The sequence below is a fragment of the Spea bombifrons genome, chromosome 1 (assembly GCF_027358695.1).
Source record: "Spea bombifrons isolate aSpeBom1 chromosome 1, aSpeBom1.2.pri, whole genome shotgun sequence".
Taxonomy (NCBI): Eukaryota; Metazoa; Chordata; class Amphibia; order Anura; family Pelobatidae; genus Spea; species Spea bombifrons.
In genome coordinates, this window is record NC_071087.1 from 104,003,719 (window position 1) to 104,025,331 (window position 21,613).

General features: G+C 39.4%; 2 protein-coding genes across 8 annotated transcripts; one reads left to right on the forward strand and one right to left on the reverse strand.

Moving 5' to 3' along the window:
• Nucleotides 1–2,330: 2,330 nt before the first annotated feature.
• Nucleotides 2,331–11,969, reverse strand: HNRNPK (heterogeneous nuclear ribonucleoprotein K). 6 transcript variants are annotated; one of them, XM_053467144.1, is made up of 15 exons: nucleotides 11,862–11,969; nucleotides 10,204–10,300; nucleotides 9,991–10,088; nucleotides 9,830–9,886; nucleotides 8,936–8,979; nucleotides 8,067–8,139; nucleotides 7,873–7,986; nucleotides 7,420–7,548; nucleotides 7,018–7,325; nucleotides 6,793–6,829; nucleotides 5,916–5,931; nucleotides 5,769–5,833; nucleotides 5,463–5,632; nucleotides 4,676–4,755; nucleotides 2,331–3,441 (listed from the first exon to the last, which is right to left on the reverse strand). In XM_053467144.1, the coding sequence occupies exons 2-14, from the start codon at nucleotides 10,262–10,264 to the stop codon at nucleotides 4,716–4,718; spliced, it is 1,212 nt and encodes a 403-aa protein (XP_053323119.1). In that variant the 5' UTR covers nucleotides 10,265–10,300; nucleotides 11,862–11,969; the 3' UTR covers nucleotides 2,331–3,441; nucleotides 4,676–4,715. The 6 variants fall into 6 exon arrangements, with proteins under 6 accessions (XP_053323119.1, XP_053323110.1, XP_053323144.1 ...); XM_053467135.1 differs by lacking the exon at nucleotides 2,331–3,441 and adding an exon at nucleotides 4,065–4,226; XM_053467169.1 differs by lacking the exons at nucleotides 2,331–3,441; nucleotides 4,676–4,755 and adding an exon at nucleotides 4,380–4,653 and having other exon boundaries at nucleotides 10,216–10,300.
• Nucleotides 11,970–12,484: 515 nt separating this feature from the next.
• On the forward strand, nucleotides 12,485–20,371 carry RMI1 (RecQ mediated genome instability 1). 2 transcript variants are annotated; one of them, XM_053467093.1, is made up of 2 exons: nucleotides 12,485–12,700; nucleotides 18,436–20,371. In XM_053467093.1, the coding sequence occupies exon 2, from the start codon at nucleotides 18,447–18,449 to the stop codon at nucleotides 19,977–19,979; it is 1,533 nt and encodes a 510-aa protein (XP_053323068.1). In that variant the 5' UTR covers nucleotides 12,485–12,700; nucleotides 18,436–18,446; the 3' UTR covers nucleotides 19,980–20,371. The 2 variants fall into 2 exon arrangements, with proteins under 2 accessions (XP_053323068.1, XP_053323077.1); XM_053467102.1 differs by having other exon boundaries at nucleotides 12,485–12,568.
• The last annotated feature ends 1,242 nt before the right edge of the window (nucleotides 20,372–21,613 follow it).

Sequence of the window (21,613 nt, forward strand, 5' to 3'; positions counted from 1 at the left end):
AACATTATGACCACCTGGCTCATGTTGTGTATGTCCCCCTTTTGCCGCCAAAACAGCCCTGACCAGTCGAGGCATGGACTCCACTAGACCTGTGAAGGTGTGCTGTGGTATCTGGCACCAAGATGTTAGCAGCAGATCTTTTAAGTCCTGTAAGATGCGAGGTGGAGCCTCTGTAGATGCATACTGGTGCCATGTGTTCTCCAGGTAAGCGACGCACACACACCCGGCCATCCATGTGGTATAAAAGAAAACATTTATCAGACCAGGCCACCTTCTTCTATTGCTCTGTGGTCCTGCTCTTATGGTCACGTGCCCATTGTAGGCGCTTTCGGCAGTGGTAAGCATGGCCACCCTGACCGTTCTACAGCTATGCAGCCCCATACGCAACAAACCATAATGCACTGTGTGTTCTGGCACCTTTCTATGAGGACCAGCATTAGCCTTTTCTGCAACTTGAGCTACAGTAGCTCATATGTTGGATATGACCACACATGCCACCCTTCTCCCCACATGCATCAAGGAGCCTTGGCCACCCATGACCTTATCTCTTGATCACCACTTTTCCTTCATTGGACCACTTTAGACCACTGCAGTCCGGGAACACCCCACAAGAGCTCCAGTTTTGGGGATGCTCTGACTCTAACTCTGCTTCTAACACACCAAGTTTGATGATGAAATGTTCACTTGCCGCCTAATATATCCCACCCACTGACAGGTGCCATAATCTTATCAGTGTTATTAACTTCACCTGTCAGTGGTCATAATGTTGTGGCAGATAGATGTATTTTAGTGGTGGGGTCTAGCACTTGGGTTAAGGTGCTGTACCATATAACCCCACAGTTTTAGGTGTGCATATTGGTACACCTCTGTTGAGGTGGGGGTCAGAGATCGGTAGGGGTTAGGGTGGAGGCAGAGCTGAGAGCAGGGCAACAGACATCACCCTACTACCTCGCATGGCAGCCGCACGCTAGGACATTATATCACGTCCTAGCGCACCAACTTCTGTATTGCACAAAGATGCCACGTGGCCGATACGATCACGCTCTGTGTTACAGATCTTTTCTGTGCTCCATTTTTGAAGTTTCCTAGGCAACCCCTTTAGGTGGAGAGTGCTTTATGTTCCAAAAGTAATCTATCTTTGATACAGTTAAATCTTCCCAAGCCATCTGACTTTCACTGCTGTTACTAGATTAGAAAGGTTACAGTGACACTAAGGAAGAGCACTTGCCCCTTGCATTGCAGGCCCAGTAATCAGCCGTGATAGCAAAAGCCTCCAGCTCGAACCCAGATGGCTCTCGCTTATGGATATTTAGCACTATTTGGAAAATGAGTTTTCATTTGGGGCATGGGAAGTGCTTTTCTCGAAATAAAACATGAGAAATGGAAAAATCATAGATAACATCATTAAGCCCACTTATTAAAAAAAATAGAAATACAAATTTACTTGCCAAGCTTTAGAGAACGTGGTGACTTTTCATTTCAAAGCCATACTTTAATATAGGCAAACTAACAAGGTTTTAACCTTAACATACCTTGTGTCGCAGGACTCTCTCCACCAAATGTATCAGTTTGTCTTAGTCTGTCAATTCTTGTCTTGCCATATCCCTTGAATTTAAGTATTGTATTAAGCGCTGCGTAAACTGTTGGCGCTATATAAATAAAGGATAATAATGCACTTCTGAGCAGAGAAGAGACAAGGCTGAAGAGCATCTTCACAATTTATCTGTCACTAGTTCTATAATACTTGTTATGTAAAGCCATTAAAGTTATCACGCATAATGAACTAGTCTGTAGATTTTTAGAGCTGGGGAGAAGGCAGATGGGAAATTGCAGTCCTCCTTATGGCCGTCTAATCTGGAGTAACAAGATCAGGCTGCATTTATGCCACAAATGCTTTCCAGTAAACAATTACAGTGAAGCGACTAGCATGTCCATTACAAACACTGTTTAGGTCTGCTACGTCATTAATTTATGGCAAGGTTTGCACTCTAGCTGGACAATTTCCCAAAATCATTTAGAGGCAATGTTACCACCATTAACAAGTATATATTTAAGCCACAAAAAAAAAATTCCCCCCTTACCGCCCATTTGTTAAGACTTCTGAACCTGCCTAGATTATGTATTAAATGAGTCAGCATTTACTCAACAAGTAGACCATAAAAACAACCTTTAAATGCGGGAAAATACTGGGCAATTACAGGCAGATTTTAAGATTGAGAAGATTAGTACAGGGCTAATTTATTTGCAAAATAAACTGTAAAAACGTATAAAATAAACGCATAGCAAAATTCTAGGTGTGCATAAACTTAAAGTAAATTAAAAAAGTAGCATTCTTAAATTGAAGTAAATTTATTTAATCAATTCAATTACGTTTTAGAACTGAAGAGCAATAAACATTTAACATTTCTAGAAAGAGGGGGGGAATCATCAGACACCTTTGTTTGAACACCATTCATTTGTCTAGTTTTAAAGCATAAAGGCTGGATTGTGTAGCAAAGAACGAGAATGTTAAAGCAGCGCTGGTGCAGGCCACTTACTGCAAAAGTCATCTGTTAAACTCCTGTGTTCTACAAGTGAAAAAAGCAGTTCTTATTGCATGTATTCTTAATGAATCCCTAAGCGTTTGTGGCATCTTAAGTCAAGCATCCAGTCTCTATTACACAGGGATTAAAAAAAACAATCAAATTTGCACACAACTAGAGCCCCTATTTAAACTTTGCACACGAAATTACTAACTGCTAAAGAATTGGACAATAACTATTCCATGTGTTGAGGAAGAGAACAATTCTGCTGTTCGCTTAGCTACAACTAAGAAATAAAGATAAAAAAAAAAAATCTTTAAAGTTTAATTATACCAATAAAAACCGAGAGCACAGCTGTTCAAATCTCAAACACTACACAGATGACTAAATTCAGATACAACAAATCAATGTAAAAGTGATAAAAACAGCAGTGTGTACATTCTGCACAGTTACAGTGAACAACCCCCAATCCCCGCCAACGTTAGACATTTCAGAAGGAAAACAGGCTTTACTTAGGACACCAAAAAAAAAAAAAAAAAAAAAAAGTTTAAAACAACTTTAACTTAACTGCTTCTCAAAGTTTCACATAAAGTTATCCCATTTCAGGTTTGCACAGTAAAGCTAACGCGGAGTTTAATCAAAAGGAAGAATAAGTGAATTTAGCAGGGGGAGGGGGAAAGAGATCCTGAACGTTACGAGAGTATATTCCTTTCAGCTTTATAAATTCTGTACAGTATTCTTGGAGGAAGGCATTCTCCACGGTCTGGATTCTTAGATGTGCAGGTTACTATTAACAAATGCATCCAAAAGATCGGAGATCTTGATTTGTACTCCGTGAACAATGGAAGGGGAAGAAAAGCATTCCGGATTTTTTTCACTGTAGCTGTTCTAAACAAAATATTTTGGAATCCACTTATGCCTGAAAAAGAAATTTCATATTTTGTTCCTGATATATAGAAAACCCAGAAATATAGTAAACAGACTGTTGAATCCAAAGTGGGACCCAAAGATAACATGTTACATTGTGGGTGTTTACCAAATGGTTTCTTCAAGGGTGTTAATGGGAGACAAGCACACGCAGAAGAGCCCGCCATGTAAACTGTTTGTACTTCTTCCACACAAGCCTAAGAACTATTATAATCCCTTCAGTGGAGAGTATATTATAGGCGATTATTGTGGGCTAAAGAAGCTTTTGCAGCAGTTTGCACAAAAGCTAGCATGGTTGGATATTTATATATAGTTTTATATTGTCACTAGCAGTAGCAACAAGCACTTTGGAACACATACCATCAACCATAAAGAGATGAAGGTGAAGTTAGCAATATCTTGCACTTGCCTTTTCTAACTAAAAAGGAGCCTCATTTTTATATTAATTTAAACAGCTTTTTCAAGTTTCATTAGCCAACCACCGATCTGTATTCACATAGTTACAGTCTTGCATAAGTGCGTGCACAACCGTGTCCTTATGCACACAAATTTTACGCCCCACATTTGCAGAAAACAGCCAATTTAGGTATGAAATCTTACACACAAAGCATAACGTTTCATTCAAATTTGTTTTATTCTGAGAATAGAACAAAACAAATGATTTTATTAAAAAGAAAAAAAAAAGCGAGCTGCCACAAGTGCAAGAGAGCTAAGATCAACACTTCATACTGCACTCTCTTCCACATCGATGGTATATGAACCAAAAAGCCAGTTATCCTAAAGGGGGGAAGAAAAAAAAATAAAGTTATTTGAAAGTTGTTATAAAACTGCAGCTCACATTAAGTTACAAAATAAAATAAAAAGAAATCTAACTGTTCATGATGGATTAGACACTCAATTCTCTGCAGCGAAAAGATGAAGAAAAATATATTTATGAATATAATTTCCACTTTTATTGCACCTGTTCCAAAGCAGCTGCAATGCTAGAACACATGCCATCTCATTTAAATGAGCTGCGCGATAACATACTGGACACTGAATAGAAATCTCTACCCTTTAAACGTAGTACACCTAAAGAAGCAGAGGAATGTTGGCGTTTTTATTTTCTTTTTAAACAGAAGCAAAGATAAAAAGAAACATAATGATGCAGGATTCCTTCATTCTTCACTAGTCTTAGAAAAACTTGCCAGAATACTGCTTCACACTATAAAAAAAGAGAATCTTACATTAGAAACCTTGAGCATGTGCCTCTCAAATGTTTAGAAGTCAAAACCCATAAGCATAATCTTCAGAATACTGCTTCACACTATAAAAAAAAGAAAATCTTGTATTAGAACATTGCGCATGTGCCTTTCAAATATTAGGTAAAAACCCATAAAGAAAGAAAAGAAAAGTGTGCTAGTACAAGTTATACATTTGAAAAAGCATATAATATAGATTAGTGACAGCAAGTTGGTTAACACCCAACAACACCCCTCTTATATACTCTAAGCACCCAAAAAAACAGACCACATGCATGTTAAAATTAAATAGGGGGGGACAAGCACACCACACCAAGGAGGTGGTTAGAATAGGTAAAAGATGTGAAACGCTGCGTTGACATCAAATCAAAGCCCATTTCAACTTGTCCTGTAGAGGCATGGTCTGTGCCATATGGCAGACCGTGATTTGTTGTCAGTGTGGTTATCGAAAAACAACAAAATCACTAGTCTTCCACACAGAACTAAACCAACATCCACTGATTTCTTCTACAATTTTACAATTAATCTACAGGCACATTAATATGTTTACAAATGCTTTTGCAGCTGTTTCACGGCAGAAAAAGGCAGTTAATATCAAGCAGAATTAGTTTTAAGAAGTTGTTTTAGTAAGAAACAAAAAAAAAAGGAGGAAACTGGAGAAAATAGGTTTAAGACAGGGAAAGATGCAAAGTAGACATTGCGAGAGAAAATAACCAGGTGCTGGAGAGTTTAGTATTCAAAGCGTGCAGATTCAAATGTTCTAGCAATGCACCTGTTCTGAAGCAAGTATTGTGCATTTTGGATCTGGTCTTGGGTGCCTATGATGGTAATGATCCGGTCATCTGATCCTTCCAAAGGTTCATCAATCTTGATAGACGCACCAGATTCATGACGTATTTGTTTAATCCTCTGGCCACCCTTTCCAATAATTGACCCTGCCAACTGAAGGTGAAAGAACAAAAGGAGATTTTAAGTAAAACAAAAGCTACAAATATGTTTGTTGTCAATCACCGAGCTGCAGCTTTCAGTCACCAATGAGCTCTCCCCTTCTTACACGCAAAGGATCATACGAACTTACATCTTTGGGAATGGTCACTTGTGTTGTTATGACTGGTCCACCAAGGTCACCATAAGACCCCCGACCTAGAAAATAAAAAGCATTCTATGAATGGGCTCCATTTTTGCATTCACATTTAAACAAAAACCATGTGTTAGAAATTCTTACCATATCCAGATCCTCCCTGGTGATTTGTCAAAAGCCACATGGAAAGAAAATAAAGAAAAAAAAACAAAGTTAGAAAAAACTAATGACCACACAAAAGGGGAAGCTTGGATTGTGTAAATAAGCTACAGATTTACAGTTCTATTATGTTATATTAAAGGAAACTTCTATAGCATTGGTCCTGTCAATTTTATACAGCTAAGAATGCAGTAAAGCCTGCTTAACGGTAATTATGCCCACAGGTCATTAATGGAAAGTAACATACATGCTCTGCTGCAGGTTTAACGGCTTACAAATAAGCATGAAGCAGACTGTATTCTAGTTTCCTAGAAACTGTAACATGACCATACGTACAGGTTACCTAGCAATGCAATCAGCAAGGGAAGCAAACATATCAACAAGTACACAGACGCTGGGAATATGGACAGTGTGCATGGGGAGGCGGGTTTTCTATTTCCCAAAACTTCCTCTACTTAAGAGTTAGTGAATGTTTAAACCAGTCTATGGTTGATTGCATTTTGCCATTAGACATACACACCCCACCAGAATGGTTTAGCCTAGATTCACTCAATCTATTCACAAAGCCCTGAAGTGGTGATCATTCGCTGTTAAAATTAATCATCTTCACTAGGTCACTGACCATACCAAACTCCATTGTAGTGGGGGAAAGTAAAAGCCATTAACCGAATACTGACTTTACTAAGCAATGACCACAGTAACGAAATCCAAGGGTGCTTTATATACAACCAATTCTCCCTGGGAATTTCATAACATTAAGCCATGCAAAAGGTACACTATTTGAAGTATTAGGGCCCAGTTTAATACACATTAATAGTGAGCATGCGAGTAATGCATCTGAAAAGGTGGGTGCGTTTCTTACCATTCCATCATAGTGGTCAGGCCTTCCTCTACGATCCCTAAGGTGAAAAGGAAAAAAAAAAGGTACAGTTAAAAAATGCATTGCCAAACATTAGCATGGAGCTTTTCACATCTCAGCCACACTTATTACCGAACATTCAAGTGTCAGAAATTATAATATACATTGCGCATTATATATAATAAATTATATGATCAATTACAAGCTCTCAAACACAAGCATTCTTACCCTCCTCTAGGTGGCGGAGGCGGTGGTAGTGGAAGATTGCGGGCTCTACTGCCACCTCTGCCTCCACGACCTGGAGGAGGTGGAAGCGGTCCTCGCCTTGGGCTCATATCATCGTAATCTCTTCTTGACTGTGGCATGGGACGACCACCAGGCCCAGGAGGCATCCGATCAAAGCCTCCCCTGGCATGCATAGGAAAACCCATTGGCCGTCCTCGTCTGTCATCGAACATCATTGTGAAACCACCGTAGTCGTAAGTTTCATCGTAGAAGTTGGGGTCATAGGGTTGTGCACGCCCCTTAATAGGAGACTTTAGGGAAAGAAAGAAAAAAAATTACACCACCATCAATATAGAAAGGTGAATAACCCTTTATTCTAAAGAAAAAAAAAAAAAAACAACGTACCTCCGATATCAGATCTAGAATAACTTTGATGCACTCAACGACTCTGTCTGGCTTTCCGCCAATGAGCACGACGCGATCTGTGGAATGAGGACAACACTCCTGGAAGAGCTTAATGGTGGTCTGTGTATTCTGGAGAATTTAAAAAAAGTTACATGGTATTAGGATGCTTGTCCTTAAGGAAGGTGGCTGAAAGCAATTCAAAACAGAGAGCTAATTATTTAGTGGACTACAAAGTAAATGATCCAACATGTGAGGTGACCACAAACATTACACTTACACATTTCAATATTGAAAATAAAGTGGATAAAGCCCAATAAAAGGTGTTGGGTAAGCATGAGCACTTTGTTAGTATTTGCTTTTATTGCAAACTAAATGCTACCTAAATACAAAAGCTAAATTATCTGTATTTCAAGCACTCAAGTGCCAGCAACGGTGACAAGATAACTCTCCTACCTCTCGTAGCTCCTTAATCTTTGCTCCTTTGACACCAATAATTCCTCCTGCCAGACTTTGATGAATCAATAGCCTTAACTCGCAATCAAAGTCATTTCCTTTGAAATGTTGGTACTGCAGAAAGAAAATACAGTTTTAACAACTACTCATTGTTTGGACTATGAAACTGAAATATTAAGACCACACACACATACCTCTTCAAGAGTAGGAATGATCTTCTTTAGTATTTCACCAATTGTTTCGATGTCTGCACTGATGCTCAATATACTGCACACAACGAGGCAGGAAAGGAAAATGTAACATTTAGTGATTTTTACTAGCAGGACAAGAATAATCTTGAAATGCCAAATACAGCTAGCAATTTAAAATACTGTATACATGCATACATGTGCTTTTTACCCTTTTAAATTGGATAAGGCAGTAAACATTTAGGTGTAGGTGAACGGAAGGGTTTTGGAAGGACTCAGATTAAGTGGGCAAGTAGGTGGCACAGAACTGGAAACAAGTGAATGATCATATTCCCCACCACCACTTAGGGTAACCTCGTTTTCAGATTGACTCTGGCGCATCTCTGGGGAAAGTGGAAAATGTAAGTGGTGGACACTATGGATGAGACCACTTTGAGAGAAAAAAAAAAATCAGAATACTAATGGGCTTTGAAGAGAACAAAAAAAAACTGCAACATAAATGTGGAGTGAAGGAGTGAGTAAAATCTCAAATTTCATTAAGTAAAAATAAAATGAAAGGTGATGTCAGAAGAGTCAGGTGGACCACGAAGACAAATAAAAGCACTAAGAAACAGCTAAATGCATAACGTGGTAAAATGCAAAGCTTGAATAAATGCTCCTCCCCTCATTGATTAAAATTACAGGGCCCATGGACCATTAGCTTGTGTGGAAGATCAGTGAGTGAAAAGGAGGGGAGGGGGACAACTGAAGGGGGAGAGAAAAAAAAATAAAGACAAAAAACACTAGATGTAGGGGAAGCTAATCATATTAAAAGGCAGGTTATAATACATTTCTCTTTCTAATCAGGCAGTGAGGCATAAACTGTTGGGACATACCGCTCGGGGCCACTGCTGTCTGGGACTGAAACACTGGCATTGTACTGCATTGGTCATTGGCGTTCGTGGATGTTGGCATTGGGCATGGGCATTCAATCACAGGTTGTCAGGAATAGTACCCGTTGGGCAACGAGCACATTTTTGGGCATAGCCAACCAGGGTTTTCACATGGGCGTTCAGGGGTAGATGGGCCGTCATGGTGGGCAACGCAGGGGTAAGACGATCCAGTACATGGGCAACGGAGATATGTGGCCAAAAAAAACAAGGAGAGGGAAAAGGGGGAAAAGCAATACATTTTAATTTAGCACAAAACTAAACTGTTTGTCAGTTAAAGAAACAGTACTAAGCCATACTGTGCAAACACAACTAAGTTTGAAATTTAACTATGTTGACCATAGGAGATCTCTTTCAGTTCCATTATGACATTATATACGTGTAGTAGGCTGGCTCGTGAGTGTAGACACATCCCCCTCACAGCAACTCAAGTTTGGAAAACAATTTCAAGATGAAATTGACAAAAAAATATGTTGTGGGTAAGGAAAATACAAATTTCTATTTGAGGAAGAAAACTGGTTTACTGTTTAGCCGGGATCACCATTACGTCAGATGCTGGCGGCAGTTAAAAACCTTTATTTTTATTCATGTGTCTAATCACATGAGTCAACCCACTGAAGTGGTTTTGAACCACTATATACATAGATTAAAAACCCTTATCAGTTACATAAAAATTGTTTAAGCTATGTACAAATCAGCATGCTTGGAGTACGTGTGAAGTAAAAAATTAAAAGTAAAACACCCACCCCCTTATACTTCTATAGACTATACCCATGAGATCAATGATGTACAGGAGGCTTAGAAGTATGCTAACGTAGTAAGAATGTTTAATAAACTCACGTCTGTCCGAAGTGCTTTAATATTTTTTCCTCCTTTGCCGATTACTGCTCCAGCATTCTTAAAAAAAAAAAATATTTATATGCAAATAAATATCATTTGAAATAGCTGCCGCACTATAAAAACACAGCCTTTACAGAAATAAAAATAAGATAAACAATTACCTTGCTCTGAAGCAGAATACGTAGTTCTACCATCATATCTGTGTTTCTAGATCTTTTGAAAGCCTGCTCCTCCTCCATATCTTCTGCTGGACGTTTTCCTAAACAGAATCTACATTTTACATTGGGATCGACAAACACACTACACAAACTTATCTAAGCTATTCTAGATCATTTTGCAAGATAAAAAAAGTGTAAAAAAACGGCAGAACGCACCATCCAACTCACCGTTGGTCTCTGTGTTGGTGAATTCAACCTCTTCCTGCTCTGTCTCCATCTTCTTCGAATAAACTTTTAAAGCGGTGGTTAAAATCTGTGGAAACCCAAACAGAAGTGAAGATACGGCTTGGGCTAGTGTTTAGCAGAGGCATGTTGCTGGACAGCTAGAGGAGCCAATAAGCCCACTGAGAAGCACAGCAGGGTTATAAGACAAATCACCTGCTGGGCGGAGCTATTAAATGATATCATCATATCAGAGCAGCCTATGACTACCTCGCATTAACCCCATCATTTGCAATTCTGATTTGCGCTACTTCATACAATATAATCAAGACGAGTGCGTTACCCAATCGCAGCTACCCATATAATAACGGCAAAGCAGGGCTTCTTATAAACCCATTTTGTTCTAGTCACAACAGCAAAAAGCCACAGATTAGCCATGAGGGCCGATACAGGCAAAACAAGGACTAGTCAGATACCAGAAGTATGCAAGTGACATATATATATTATACACAGATACTTTATAAAGAGGATAGCTTAACAGCTCCCCCAGTATACGTGGTAGAGGCTAATACATTAATGGGCTTTAAACATGCACGGGATAAGCGTATGGCTATCCTGCATCTAACACAAGATCAAACACTGAGTAAGGTTTGAATCTTTACATCGGGTATACTAGATGGGCCGAACGCTTCTCAAATTCTACTCAGACTGAGGAGCAACAGAACCCCGATTGATCGCAATCTACAGATGTGGCGCTACCCGCAGCTCGTGAGACCTAGATCCTCCACGCTCCTTTGTCTACATGCGAGGCTGGGATACCGGCCATAGCAGCCCCGCCCCTCAGCCGCAAGCTTCCGCCACCAGCCATTTTGTGACTGAGGGAAAGAAAAAAAATTATAGACGGCATGGCGGCTGCACTACACATCAGGGTGCGCCGGCGAACGCCAAACTGCCAGCTTGGGTAGCTGCGGGCACGGCCCGCCTCCCTCAATGCCTACGTGCAACACGCAGCCGGGCAGACTACGCGCTAAGTACTAAACCCTTTAATAGCACTCACCTGGGCACAACGAATCGCTTTCTCTGGCACTCAAGGTGTTAATAACCCACCCCCAGTAGGGACGATGGCGGTTTCCCAGTCATTGCAACACAATGATAGGCCTAGTAACGCGAAACACACAACCACCGCCACACGCGGACTATGTGTACCAACTGCTGCCCCGCTTACCCCGCCATTACTCTACTTGTGTCCCGCCCGATCACTCTACTCCAGTCTGGCGCACGGCCGGAGTGCTGTGACGTCACCCCCGAGCTACCAGAATCGCAGCGGCCTATTTACATTCGCGCGCCTACACCGATTAACTATTGAAGCGCTGCCGGAACAGAGTGGCCTATTATGAGTTATCGTAGGATTATTCGGCACCTACTAAAAGTCTTTCTAGGACGGTCCGAAGCCCTCATACGAGGTAGGGAAACTGACCAAGGGCACATATCCAACATAGAGCCGCGTTTGCGCTCATTACCGCGCGCAGTGACGCATGTAAAATTAAAAGCCGGAGCAGGTTGCAATTTCTAACAGGTTTTCCTCTGTTAATAATAATAGGGCATATAACCGCTCTGAAACAGCCATCTTAGGCCAGAAACCACGTCCTTACCTCGTTACTCCGCCGTACCCCCAGCTGCCTGCACGAGCGCGGCCGAAACACAAGACGAAACCACAACGCAGTACAACCTATCCTACTGATAAGCGTTCTGCTCAGCAGGCGGTTACTGATTGGATGAGAAACAAAGGGAACGCTTTCATTGGACAAGCTAGAAGCCAATCAACTCTTAGGCTTACCCACTCCCACACCAGCTGGCTCTATTCAACGTATGAAAAGAAAAAGAAAAAAAAAAAGAAAGCAAGCTTGGTTGAGAGCCCAGGTTGCTTGACGGTAAAGGCCGGATATAGCCGATTGTATTTTCTGAGGGTATTGTAAAGAGAACGGTGATAAAAGGGGAAGGAGGATTGAAACATTATTCAATATGGCAACTGTGTATTGTAGCTTCAACGTACGCCACTCAAACATTTCATAACTACAATAAAATTGAATAACAGAATACGCATAAATATTTTTTATTGAAGAATAACGAAAGCAAACAACGTCGAAGGCCCTTGTTGTATAATCTATAGTCTGTCGCCAAAACAATAGAAGTGGCTGATTGGTGGGGAGGGGGTCAGCGGAGGTGAAACCTCGCGATGTTTGCCTCTTACTCGTCGCTGCCAATCAGTGGTCGTGCAGTATCCACGCGCGCCGAGTCCCGGTTTCGCGCGTTGGGACCGGCGGGGGCTTTGAATTTGCTGCTCAGGGACAATACACCGGTACGGGGGAGAAGGGATGCCGCTGAATCCGGGATGCTGAGCGCCAGTAAATTTACCGACCAATCAGAAATAGCAAGTTCAAATTGAACGCCAGCCAAAATAAAACGATTTCCAGGCATTATTTTGATAAAGGTAGATCCATACCGTCAGTGTTTATCATTTGAAGCTCTATATATATATATATATATATATATATCAATGGGAATGTCATTTATAATGCACCTTTTGGCAGATAATGTGTATTTTACTTTCCCTGATCAGTCCCATTGGCTATATATATTTCCTTATCCATTCCCGAGGATCTGTCCATATAGCTGGCGCTGCGTCCAGTGTAATGATATGTAGGCATGTACAGGGGGAGATAACCATTTGGTAGGGGTCCATATGCCAAATGCGGCAGACTTCGTTATACGCTCGAACAGCAAATGATGGCCAACCTGGCAAAAGGCACCTCAATCAGATTTGCGCCAATGTATGTAGGGAAACTTGATTTATTTAAGGCCCTGACCCTACAGACTAATTTTTCTCGGGAACCCTAGCAAATGGGTATTTTCCACTGTGTATATCATGAAGCTGCGGTACACACACACACATATATATGTATATATATATATATATACACACACACACACTCGCAGTATCTGTTAAATGTGTATTACCGTAATTGTCTTGATCTAAAAATGTCGTTCCAGCAAGGTACGACTTGGGTCTCGCTAACGGGAGATTTGCCATTTCAACTCCCTCGCTTTGCTATGATGGAATAACCATGGCTCCAGAAAGGGCTGAGCTGGCCCTGTATAATGTATAATTCAATGGGATAGAAGATACAGGGCCAATCTAGCTCTTCCATCTGGAGAAACTTACTGGGGCTAGTCCTTCATAATGCTCACTGAAGGAAAGGAGTTGGAATGTTTATGTCGTCCGCGACTGCTAAAGTCACAATAGCGGTGATTGCTTAGGTGCTTGCTCGTTATCTCATCTCCGGTCTTGGTTCCATTTAATGAAAGCTCTGCTAAGTAGGTAGAAAACAGGCATAGTCCATGAGTGTGGGTAATGAGCAAACCGCCATTCAACTTCTGCATGGATGGAATATTATACCACAATGTAAAAGATTGTTAAATGCTCATGAAACGCCCTTATCCTTTGTCTCAAAAGAGATTGGATGATGTTGCAAAAGGACTTGCTGAGAAGAAAAGAGTGCGAAGAGGTTTGAAAAGTTTATCAAAAAAACTCTAGCTCTCCTGAGCTAAAGCCACCTGTTTTGCGTGAGAGAGATCATGACTGTAGTCAACTGAGGGAGGTGTGAATTTGGAATCGGTTGGCCATGAAAGTCTCTTTACTGCCGAGAAGTATAATACATGATGTATAACCAACAATGCGTCACCGGTGGTGTTCGTAGAGGAACACATTAATGTTTTATTGTGCAAGGTCCTGCTTGATCAGCCAAAACTATAATGCCAATTAAATTTAGATTTAGAGCCAAGGGTTTGGCCAAATGAGGAACATAAAGATGAACAAGCCTTTTTGAAATCATACCTGGTGGAACTTATGTGGAGAGTCCTTTGAAACTATTTTGATGGACATTGTTAATATAATAGAGAGAGAAAAAATCTAGAACACTCATCGAGGCAGGGAGATAACCGTCAAGTACCTGGCTTTATGAATAAATGTTTTTTTCCATCAAAACACAAACCGGTTATTAATGGCAGACCGTAGGAAGCTATGTAGAGCCGGCTGGTTTTAGATGCACGATTATCTTTATAAGACTGTTTTTAAAACATTGGGTGGGGAGGCGAAGCCAATATTTTTTCGGAAGTATTTTCAGTGCTACATGGGGAGGGGGCTCGAGGGCTTGTAGAAATCAGTTCAGTATAAAGTCATACCAGCGTGGAAGCCATTTTTTTTCTTGTATAAACAAAGGATCCTTGCTTCATTTAGAGAGCGAATATCACTATAACAAGAAGCACAAGTCCATATTTTACGAAACCATACTAGATCAATATCACAATTTTGTTTTTGATGGATTGTTTATGGATTTTTTTAGTTAAATATAGTAGACTCGATGCAATACCATAGAGAAACATTCTACAGGGGACTACGGTGGTTAAGTAATAAAGGGAAACATGACTTCTTTTAAAATAAGGTTTAGGCCGTGTTATACGCTATATGGAGTTGGAAATGTCTTTTTTTAATAATGTGAATAATATGATGGTAAATGTATGGAAATACACAGGGTCAGGCGTGATATAGGAGTTTCTTCACTAGAGTTTGCAGAAAAGCTGGGTTTTTAACTCTCTTACTGAACTATTCATTATCTAGGGTCAACAGTGGCAGGTTTCTTCCACAAGAAGGGCCGAGATGGCCCCGTATGATGCATAATTCAAAATATAAGGTAGAATTTAAAGAAATCTCGCTGATTTCAAGGAGCTAAAACCACAATTCTCACTTTAGTGAATAGATCCCAAAGACGGAGGGAAAACCCAGGAGTATCACAGTCGCCGTGCCTTCTGTTTCTTGCTTGCAGAGTAACCTGATTTTGGATGCACTTTTAGTTTCTTTATACGTTAATAGGTATGAATATTGCTTTAATAAAACATTACTGTAAGGGTCCACATTGTATATTTGTATTTAGAGATGTGGAATATGTAAGACATTATACCTTATATATGATGATTAAAAACAGGTTGAACGCAAGCTTTACAAATGGCATTGAGGAGGCTTTTTAATGTATTCTGGATCCCACTGCTGTTAAAAAATAGCACCATTTAGATAAAACAAGCATTCTCAAGTTGTCTGACATTTAATAGTTTAGTAATATACGATAAATTGTTGCTTTAAGCTTTCCATCTTTATTATGCCACCCACACTGTGACTTCTCGTTCTTCTCTTTGCATATTCCTGCACATTTTCCTGGGATCGGTAGACACATCAGGCACAATTGAACTATCTGTGTGTATATTAAGTCACACATGGCACAGCAGATCATTTAGTAGAGATCTCTTTCAAATTAAAAGTCATGGTGCATAGGAGATTCTCTATTATGAGATTTTTTTTGATGTTGCATTTAAAATAAGTGTATTTGTTGCTCATGGAATTAGTAATTTCTGGCTTTTTTATTTTTATAACCGTTATCTGTCTACCACATGGGCAGGAAAGATCGCAGAAGCTATCAAATGGCTGATATGTTATTCACATGTGGACCACCGTTAAACATTATTCTGTAATGCAACAGGATTCTCACTTACCAGATGTCGTAATAAAGAAATGATGATGAGGATCCTACCAGTGAGCATTTGCATCTTAAAGGGAATTGGGCCACATGAGTCATAAAGTAGTTAGGAAATTGTTACGCTTGTTGATGAGGGTTTGGATGAGGGTTGAAGACTTGATTTTGCAGAACCCTCCAATATGGATTTGTCCCTCAGATAGATAAATGAGATGGAGGACATTAATTTAAAAAAAATGTTAAGGGTTATTATTAAATTGTGCATTGTTTTTTTAAAATGTAAAAATATATTTTTTTAAAGAATTATTACGTTATGTGGCAGTGATTACATGCATACCTATTGATACTAAAAATATACGTGACAATCAAGATGTTATGCGTCTAAGCAGTAGCTGTTCCCTCATGCATGAGAAGCATGGAGAGTAGACCTTTAGATCAGTTACAGTTTCACTGAGAAGCTTCACTGAGAAGTCTGAAAAATTAACGTTACTCTCTAGAACATATTATTCTTCCCACATGCCATTATGATCCTATACTGTAACATGTTAAAATACTTGTATAAATCCTAAACTCAAATGAAAACTCATTTCGTAGAGATGTCTCCGTGGAATGCATCTAAAAGCCAAATCTAGCTGTTTTTTGTAACAGCCCTGCTGGGATTGAAGCCATTCAGCCACCTACCTTCGTTACTAAATTTCCCACCGCTTGCCACCAAGATACACAAAAGATTATTTAATCCATTGTTCTGGATTTTAAAATGTAGATCGTCCCAAAACAGGTAGCTTTTGAAGAACACATTGAAGGAGACGCAAAAAACAAATTGTCTCTGGAACCTGTGTTACTAAGTCGTCTGCGGTTCTTAATATTTTAAATATCGTCTAAACCTTTAATATTTATCCAAGTATGACACTGCTGGTGGAGTTATTTCTCTCTTTGGACCTTTTCCCCTCTTTTAAATTTAAAATGATACCAAAAATATTAATAATATTAAATGATACCATTTGAATGAAGAGCATTAAAGGGGGACTCATACATTGATTTGCTTAAGTGTTCCTTTTAAGATCTTGTAAAGTCATTTTTAAGGTTTACGGTGTAAATTCTTCCGAGTAGATGGTATCCAAAACACTCACTGAATCGAAGAAACAAAAAAACAGCAGCAACAAAAGACAGCGCTGTTGTTTTTCTCTGTTTAAACTATTTAACCTGTTACAGGCTCCTATTGATGTGTAAATGTATGCTAAGAGCAAGGCGGTGTTTCTGCCTCGATTTGCATTGTCAACCACAAGGAGATGCAGACATACGTATGCGTGCGTATTATCAACGTGTCTCTCACAGGTAACAATGCATTCCAAGCGCCGCCGGCACCACGCTCTGCTCCATATACAAGACCTTCATTCATTAAGGGGAATCACACAAGATTACATGCAAATAAAGTCATATAGAAATATTCTAATCTATATGTAATATCTGTATCTAATATAACTAGGTGTTCTATTTTACGTTATGACTCGCCTTTATCTAAAAAAAACAAATTCAATAATAAAAGAGCAGCTTTGGTCCAAGAAGGCAGATTCTGTTTAGAAGAGTTTGTTCACAATAATGCTTTTAACATTTTTGTCACGGGTTATCTTCGGTTATTTGTTCTGTGTAGCATGTTCTTATCGGCTTCTTCCTAATTTTGCAGTTTCCGTGTGTACCTAGCAGATCTGGAGGAACCGAGCTTGTTCCCATATCTCCTCCAGGCAGCCTGATAATGCATTGACTCCCAGGCATGACGCTCCGTTTAAACATATTCTAAGCTGTGATACAGACAGCCAGTATGTTGAAGGACTATGATTTGATAGGCTTTGTTGAAAAATATATACCGTATATGGAGTATTTGTCAGAGTATGAATTTTTTTTTGAGGAAGTGCAGAAATCACTAGTGTCTTATATTTCACTTATAACTGCTGAAATATATGTATTTTAAAAAGTGTTTACCTGTAGAAGTCGCTGCAGTGAATATTTACCTTATATTGCAATAGTAATAATAGTATAATAATAGTATGCGCAGGACTTCACTTCAGCCCCGGTCTTGCTATACATATAGTTGTCAAAACGTTGGAGTGGAAGAGTGTTTCTAATTGTGTCCCTTTTGATGATGGAGGCATAGGGCAATAAATGCAGGTGTCAGTTTAGCTTCACAATGGCCATTAAAAACAAACAAAAAAAATACATGAGATCAATGGTCCATAGGAACAGCATATATGTACTTTTAATTATTAGTGTGTGATTTTTTTTTTTTTTTTAAAGAACTGATATGATGTATCTCGCTTGACACAGAGTAGTTTAACTATGATAAATGCAAAAAAGAAAAAGGCTGCTAGAGGCTATTTATAATTTTCCCCTTTTTTCCCTAGGGAACCCTTTAAGCTTTTATGTTAGTCGTCACTTATATATGAAATAATCAAAGTTATCAACATGACTACTGAAAAAAAATTGAAACTTCTGTATACCCTGCTAATTACATTCATATTAAAAACACAATGGAATAATGTATGCTGGGCACTAAAGTATGATACTGTATATAGGGTACCTTTTGTGTAACGATGCATGTGTAATTTGGCCTTCTGACTTATCAACCTCATTTGTTTATATCTAGGATTGTCTCGGATGATGAATACTCCTGCGAGTGCTCTTCGAGCAAAAACCTGGCTCTCATCTACCTGGCATGTTAAAGTGCCTGACCAGTGGTTAGAAGCTTGTATTAGTTGGATCCAAGAAGAAAATCACGGTAGCTCTTTGTCACAGGCAGAAATAAATAAGCAGGTTTTTGAGCAATGGCTCCTAACAGATTTGCGGGATTTACAGTGTCCTATCTTGCCAGCTGGTATAGTACAATCTCTGAAATGTGAACTAAATGGCTATTATGCTATACAGATAGATTCACTGGTTGATGTCAGCTTGCCTGCCTATTCCCAGCTTCAGAAACTAAGGGGGAGAGAGAATACCAATGAGCACGTTACGGCCACTACACAGGCCTCCCAGAAGCCATGGGAAGCTAAACCAACCCGAATGCTTATGCTGCAACTTACTGATGGAACACAACAGATTCAGGGAATGGAATACCAACCTGTACCAACCCTTAATGCCTATCTATCACCAGGTACAAAAATCTTGTTACAAGGTACCATTGTTTGTCGTCTGGGCGTCCTCCTCCTGAAGTCAGAAAATGTGAAAGTTTTAGGCGGAGAAGTAGAAGCCCTTATTGCAGAGTATACACAAGATAAAGTTCTTTCAAGATTAATTGGGGCAGAGGATAACCCTTTGCCCGAGAGCTCAAATGCTCAAGAGCAACGTCTAAGGGGTATAGATGAAGTAGGGCAAAACTTGGGACCATCAGATGAAGATTTGTTAGCAAGTCTCGATGACAATGTAGAATTCACAATTAATAATGGATCGATTCCAGAAAGTGGGTACATCAGTAGAAGTGAAGTATCAAGTATTTCATATCTTGAATCCCAGCAAGTGCAACATTCGCATGCCAGACAAGCAAGTTTTCCACAGTCAAACCAAACCGTACAAGCGAGCGCACGAGATGATTTGGCGGAAGAATATGATTTAGATGATGATTTGTTTTTAGAGGAGGAAATTCAGCGGGAGTTAGAAGAGATGTCCATGGACCAGCCTCCGAGGGGAAATCAGAACTTGCCTATAGAAAGACCCCCACAGGAAACTGCTGCCTCCCAAATCCAGCCTAAAAAGATCACCTTAGATGACCGTTTATATAATCCCCCATTCACGTATTTGTCGCTTATGTTGGCTAGCAAAAGCCGGGACAAAAAAATTGTGAAACTCAAGTCATTTATTGTAACCCTAAATGGAAATCTAAGCATGAGCTCTGGCAATTGGAGTATAAAGGCTAAAATATCAGATGGAACCGCTTACCTGGATGTGAATTTTAGTGACGGTGTCCTTACAAAATTGATTGGATTTTCAGTCCCCGAAATGAAAAAGCTAAAAAAGGATTCCACCCAGCAACAGAAAATAATGGCAGGCCTTCAGAAATGCCAAATGGAACTGACAGATTTTTGTGGCATTATGACCATTTCTTATGACCCTACGAACTCTGAAGCCAGCGTGCTGGCTCTACAAGATGTCACAGAAGATGTGTTGCGGTCTTTGAAGCGAAGGTTAAATATGTAGTAAATTGTTGACACAGAATGCACTTAATATTTGTGAAAACGTAACTCTTTAGAAGTCAAACAATTATCTCATTTACACATGTTTTTTAAATGCACGTCAGACATCTTTCTTTGTTAATGCTGTTACAGAAAACATGATGCATAGTGATATGATCGACTGAGTAGAAAATGCATCTCAACAGAGTCTCTGCTTAAAACGGCAATTTGCCACAGGCGGTCACATGCTACTTTCTGTGTCAACGTTACAATTGTTGAGCATGTCATGGTTTAATACAGCTTAATGTTAGCTTGACAGTTATTTCAAATTGACAACTGCTGCATTTTGATAACTTAGTTCATGAGGAGTCTGGATAACTTTCACTTTAATATTTAAATAAACTGAACTAAATTGAACTTTTATTTTTTATTTAGGAATGACATGTTTCTACAGACATTATTTTCTTCTCTAGCTCGGGCATGTATGTGGATTTAAAGGGAAAAAAAATAAAATATATATATATATATATATATATATATATATATATATATATACATATGAGAGAGAGCTCCAGGTAGAATTATGTTTAAACCTCCTGCAAAACTTTACAAACGGTTTTATGATGTGGGTTATATTTATATACATTACTACTAAATCAAAGATCACTATAAAAAAAGTCTTCATGGAGATGTCCCCATATTTAACATTGTAGTGTCTAATGATGGAGTTTGCAAGCGAGGGAAACTCCTTGATTTCACCAGGGATAAACCCTGGTGAATGTTTCCTTCAAAAAGGTCTGAGCTGGTCCTGCTTAGTCTATAGGTAATGTGGGAGATTAATTCATAAATAATAATAAAATTATAAAGGATCTGCTCAGCCCTTCTGCCGGGTGACGTTCACTCATTCAAAAATGTTTAGCAGGGTCCTGTGGGCCACTTCAGGCTTCTTGGTGCACAAGTGGATCTTTCGATGCTGCCATTAATGAAGCTTGTAATTGTTTATAGCCAGGCATGTACAAGGTGTTTGTTATCATATCACTGCTTATTTGTGTGGCAAATTGGCGTCAAGGTTTTGTTAGCTCCATACTATAACTGCCCATAACGGATTTTTTATTTCATTTGTGTGGATTGACATTCAGAGACCCAACAGAACAGATACACAGCTTCTAGAATGGCTCAACTATTTGGCAGACAGTAGGGTTCCACCATCTTCTCTGAAGACTCACAGGTAATGCCCCGGCTATCACTTCTAGCAGATTTAAAAGTTTTAAAACACAAATCTAAAAAACTTATCCTGAAATAAAAGTAATAACATAAGAGATAGGTGGCTTTCAGTGATGGATACAATTATGGTTGGATATCAGATGTGATGGTCCCCCTCCAACTATGCATTAGTCATTTCAATTAATGTTAATGCAGTTTTCAATCTAATTGTGTGCTTTGTACTGGTCTTGTGTTTTTACTATTGTGAAGCACTTGGATGCCATTTTACAAATTAAAAGAAGGCGCAGAATGTGTAATGCGAGCCGCTTTCTGATCTGTTTCCACAGAAACACACTTCCATCAGACTACCTGAGCTTATTTAGAAACAAGCCGAGAATGTCTTTTATTTTTATTGAAAGTTCTGCTTCGTACCCTAAAGTTAAAAATGCGACCGTA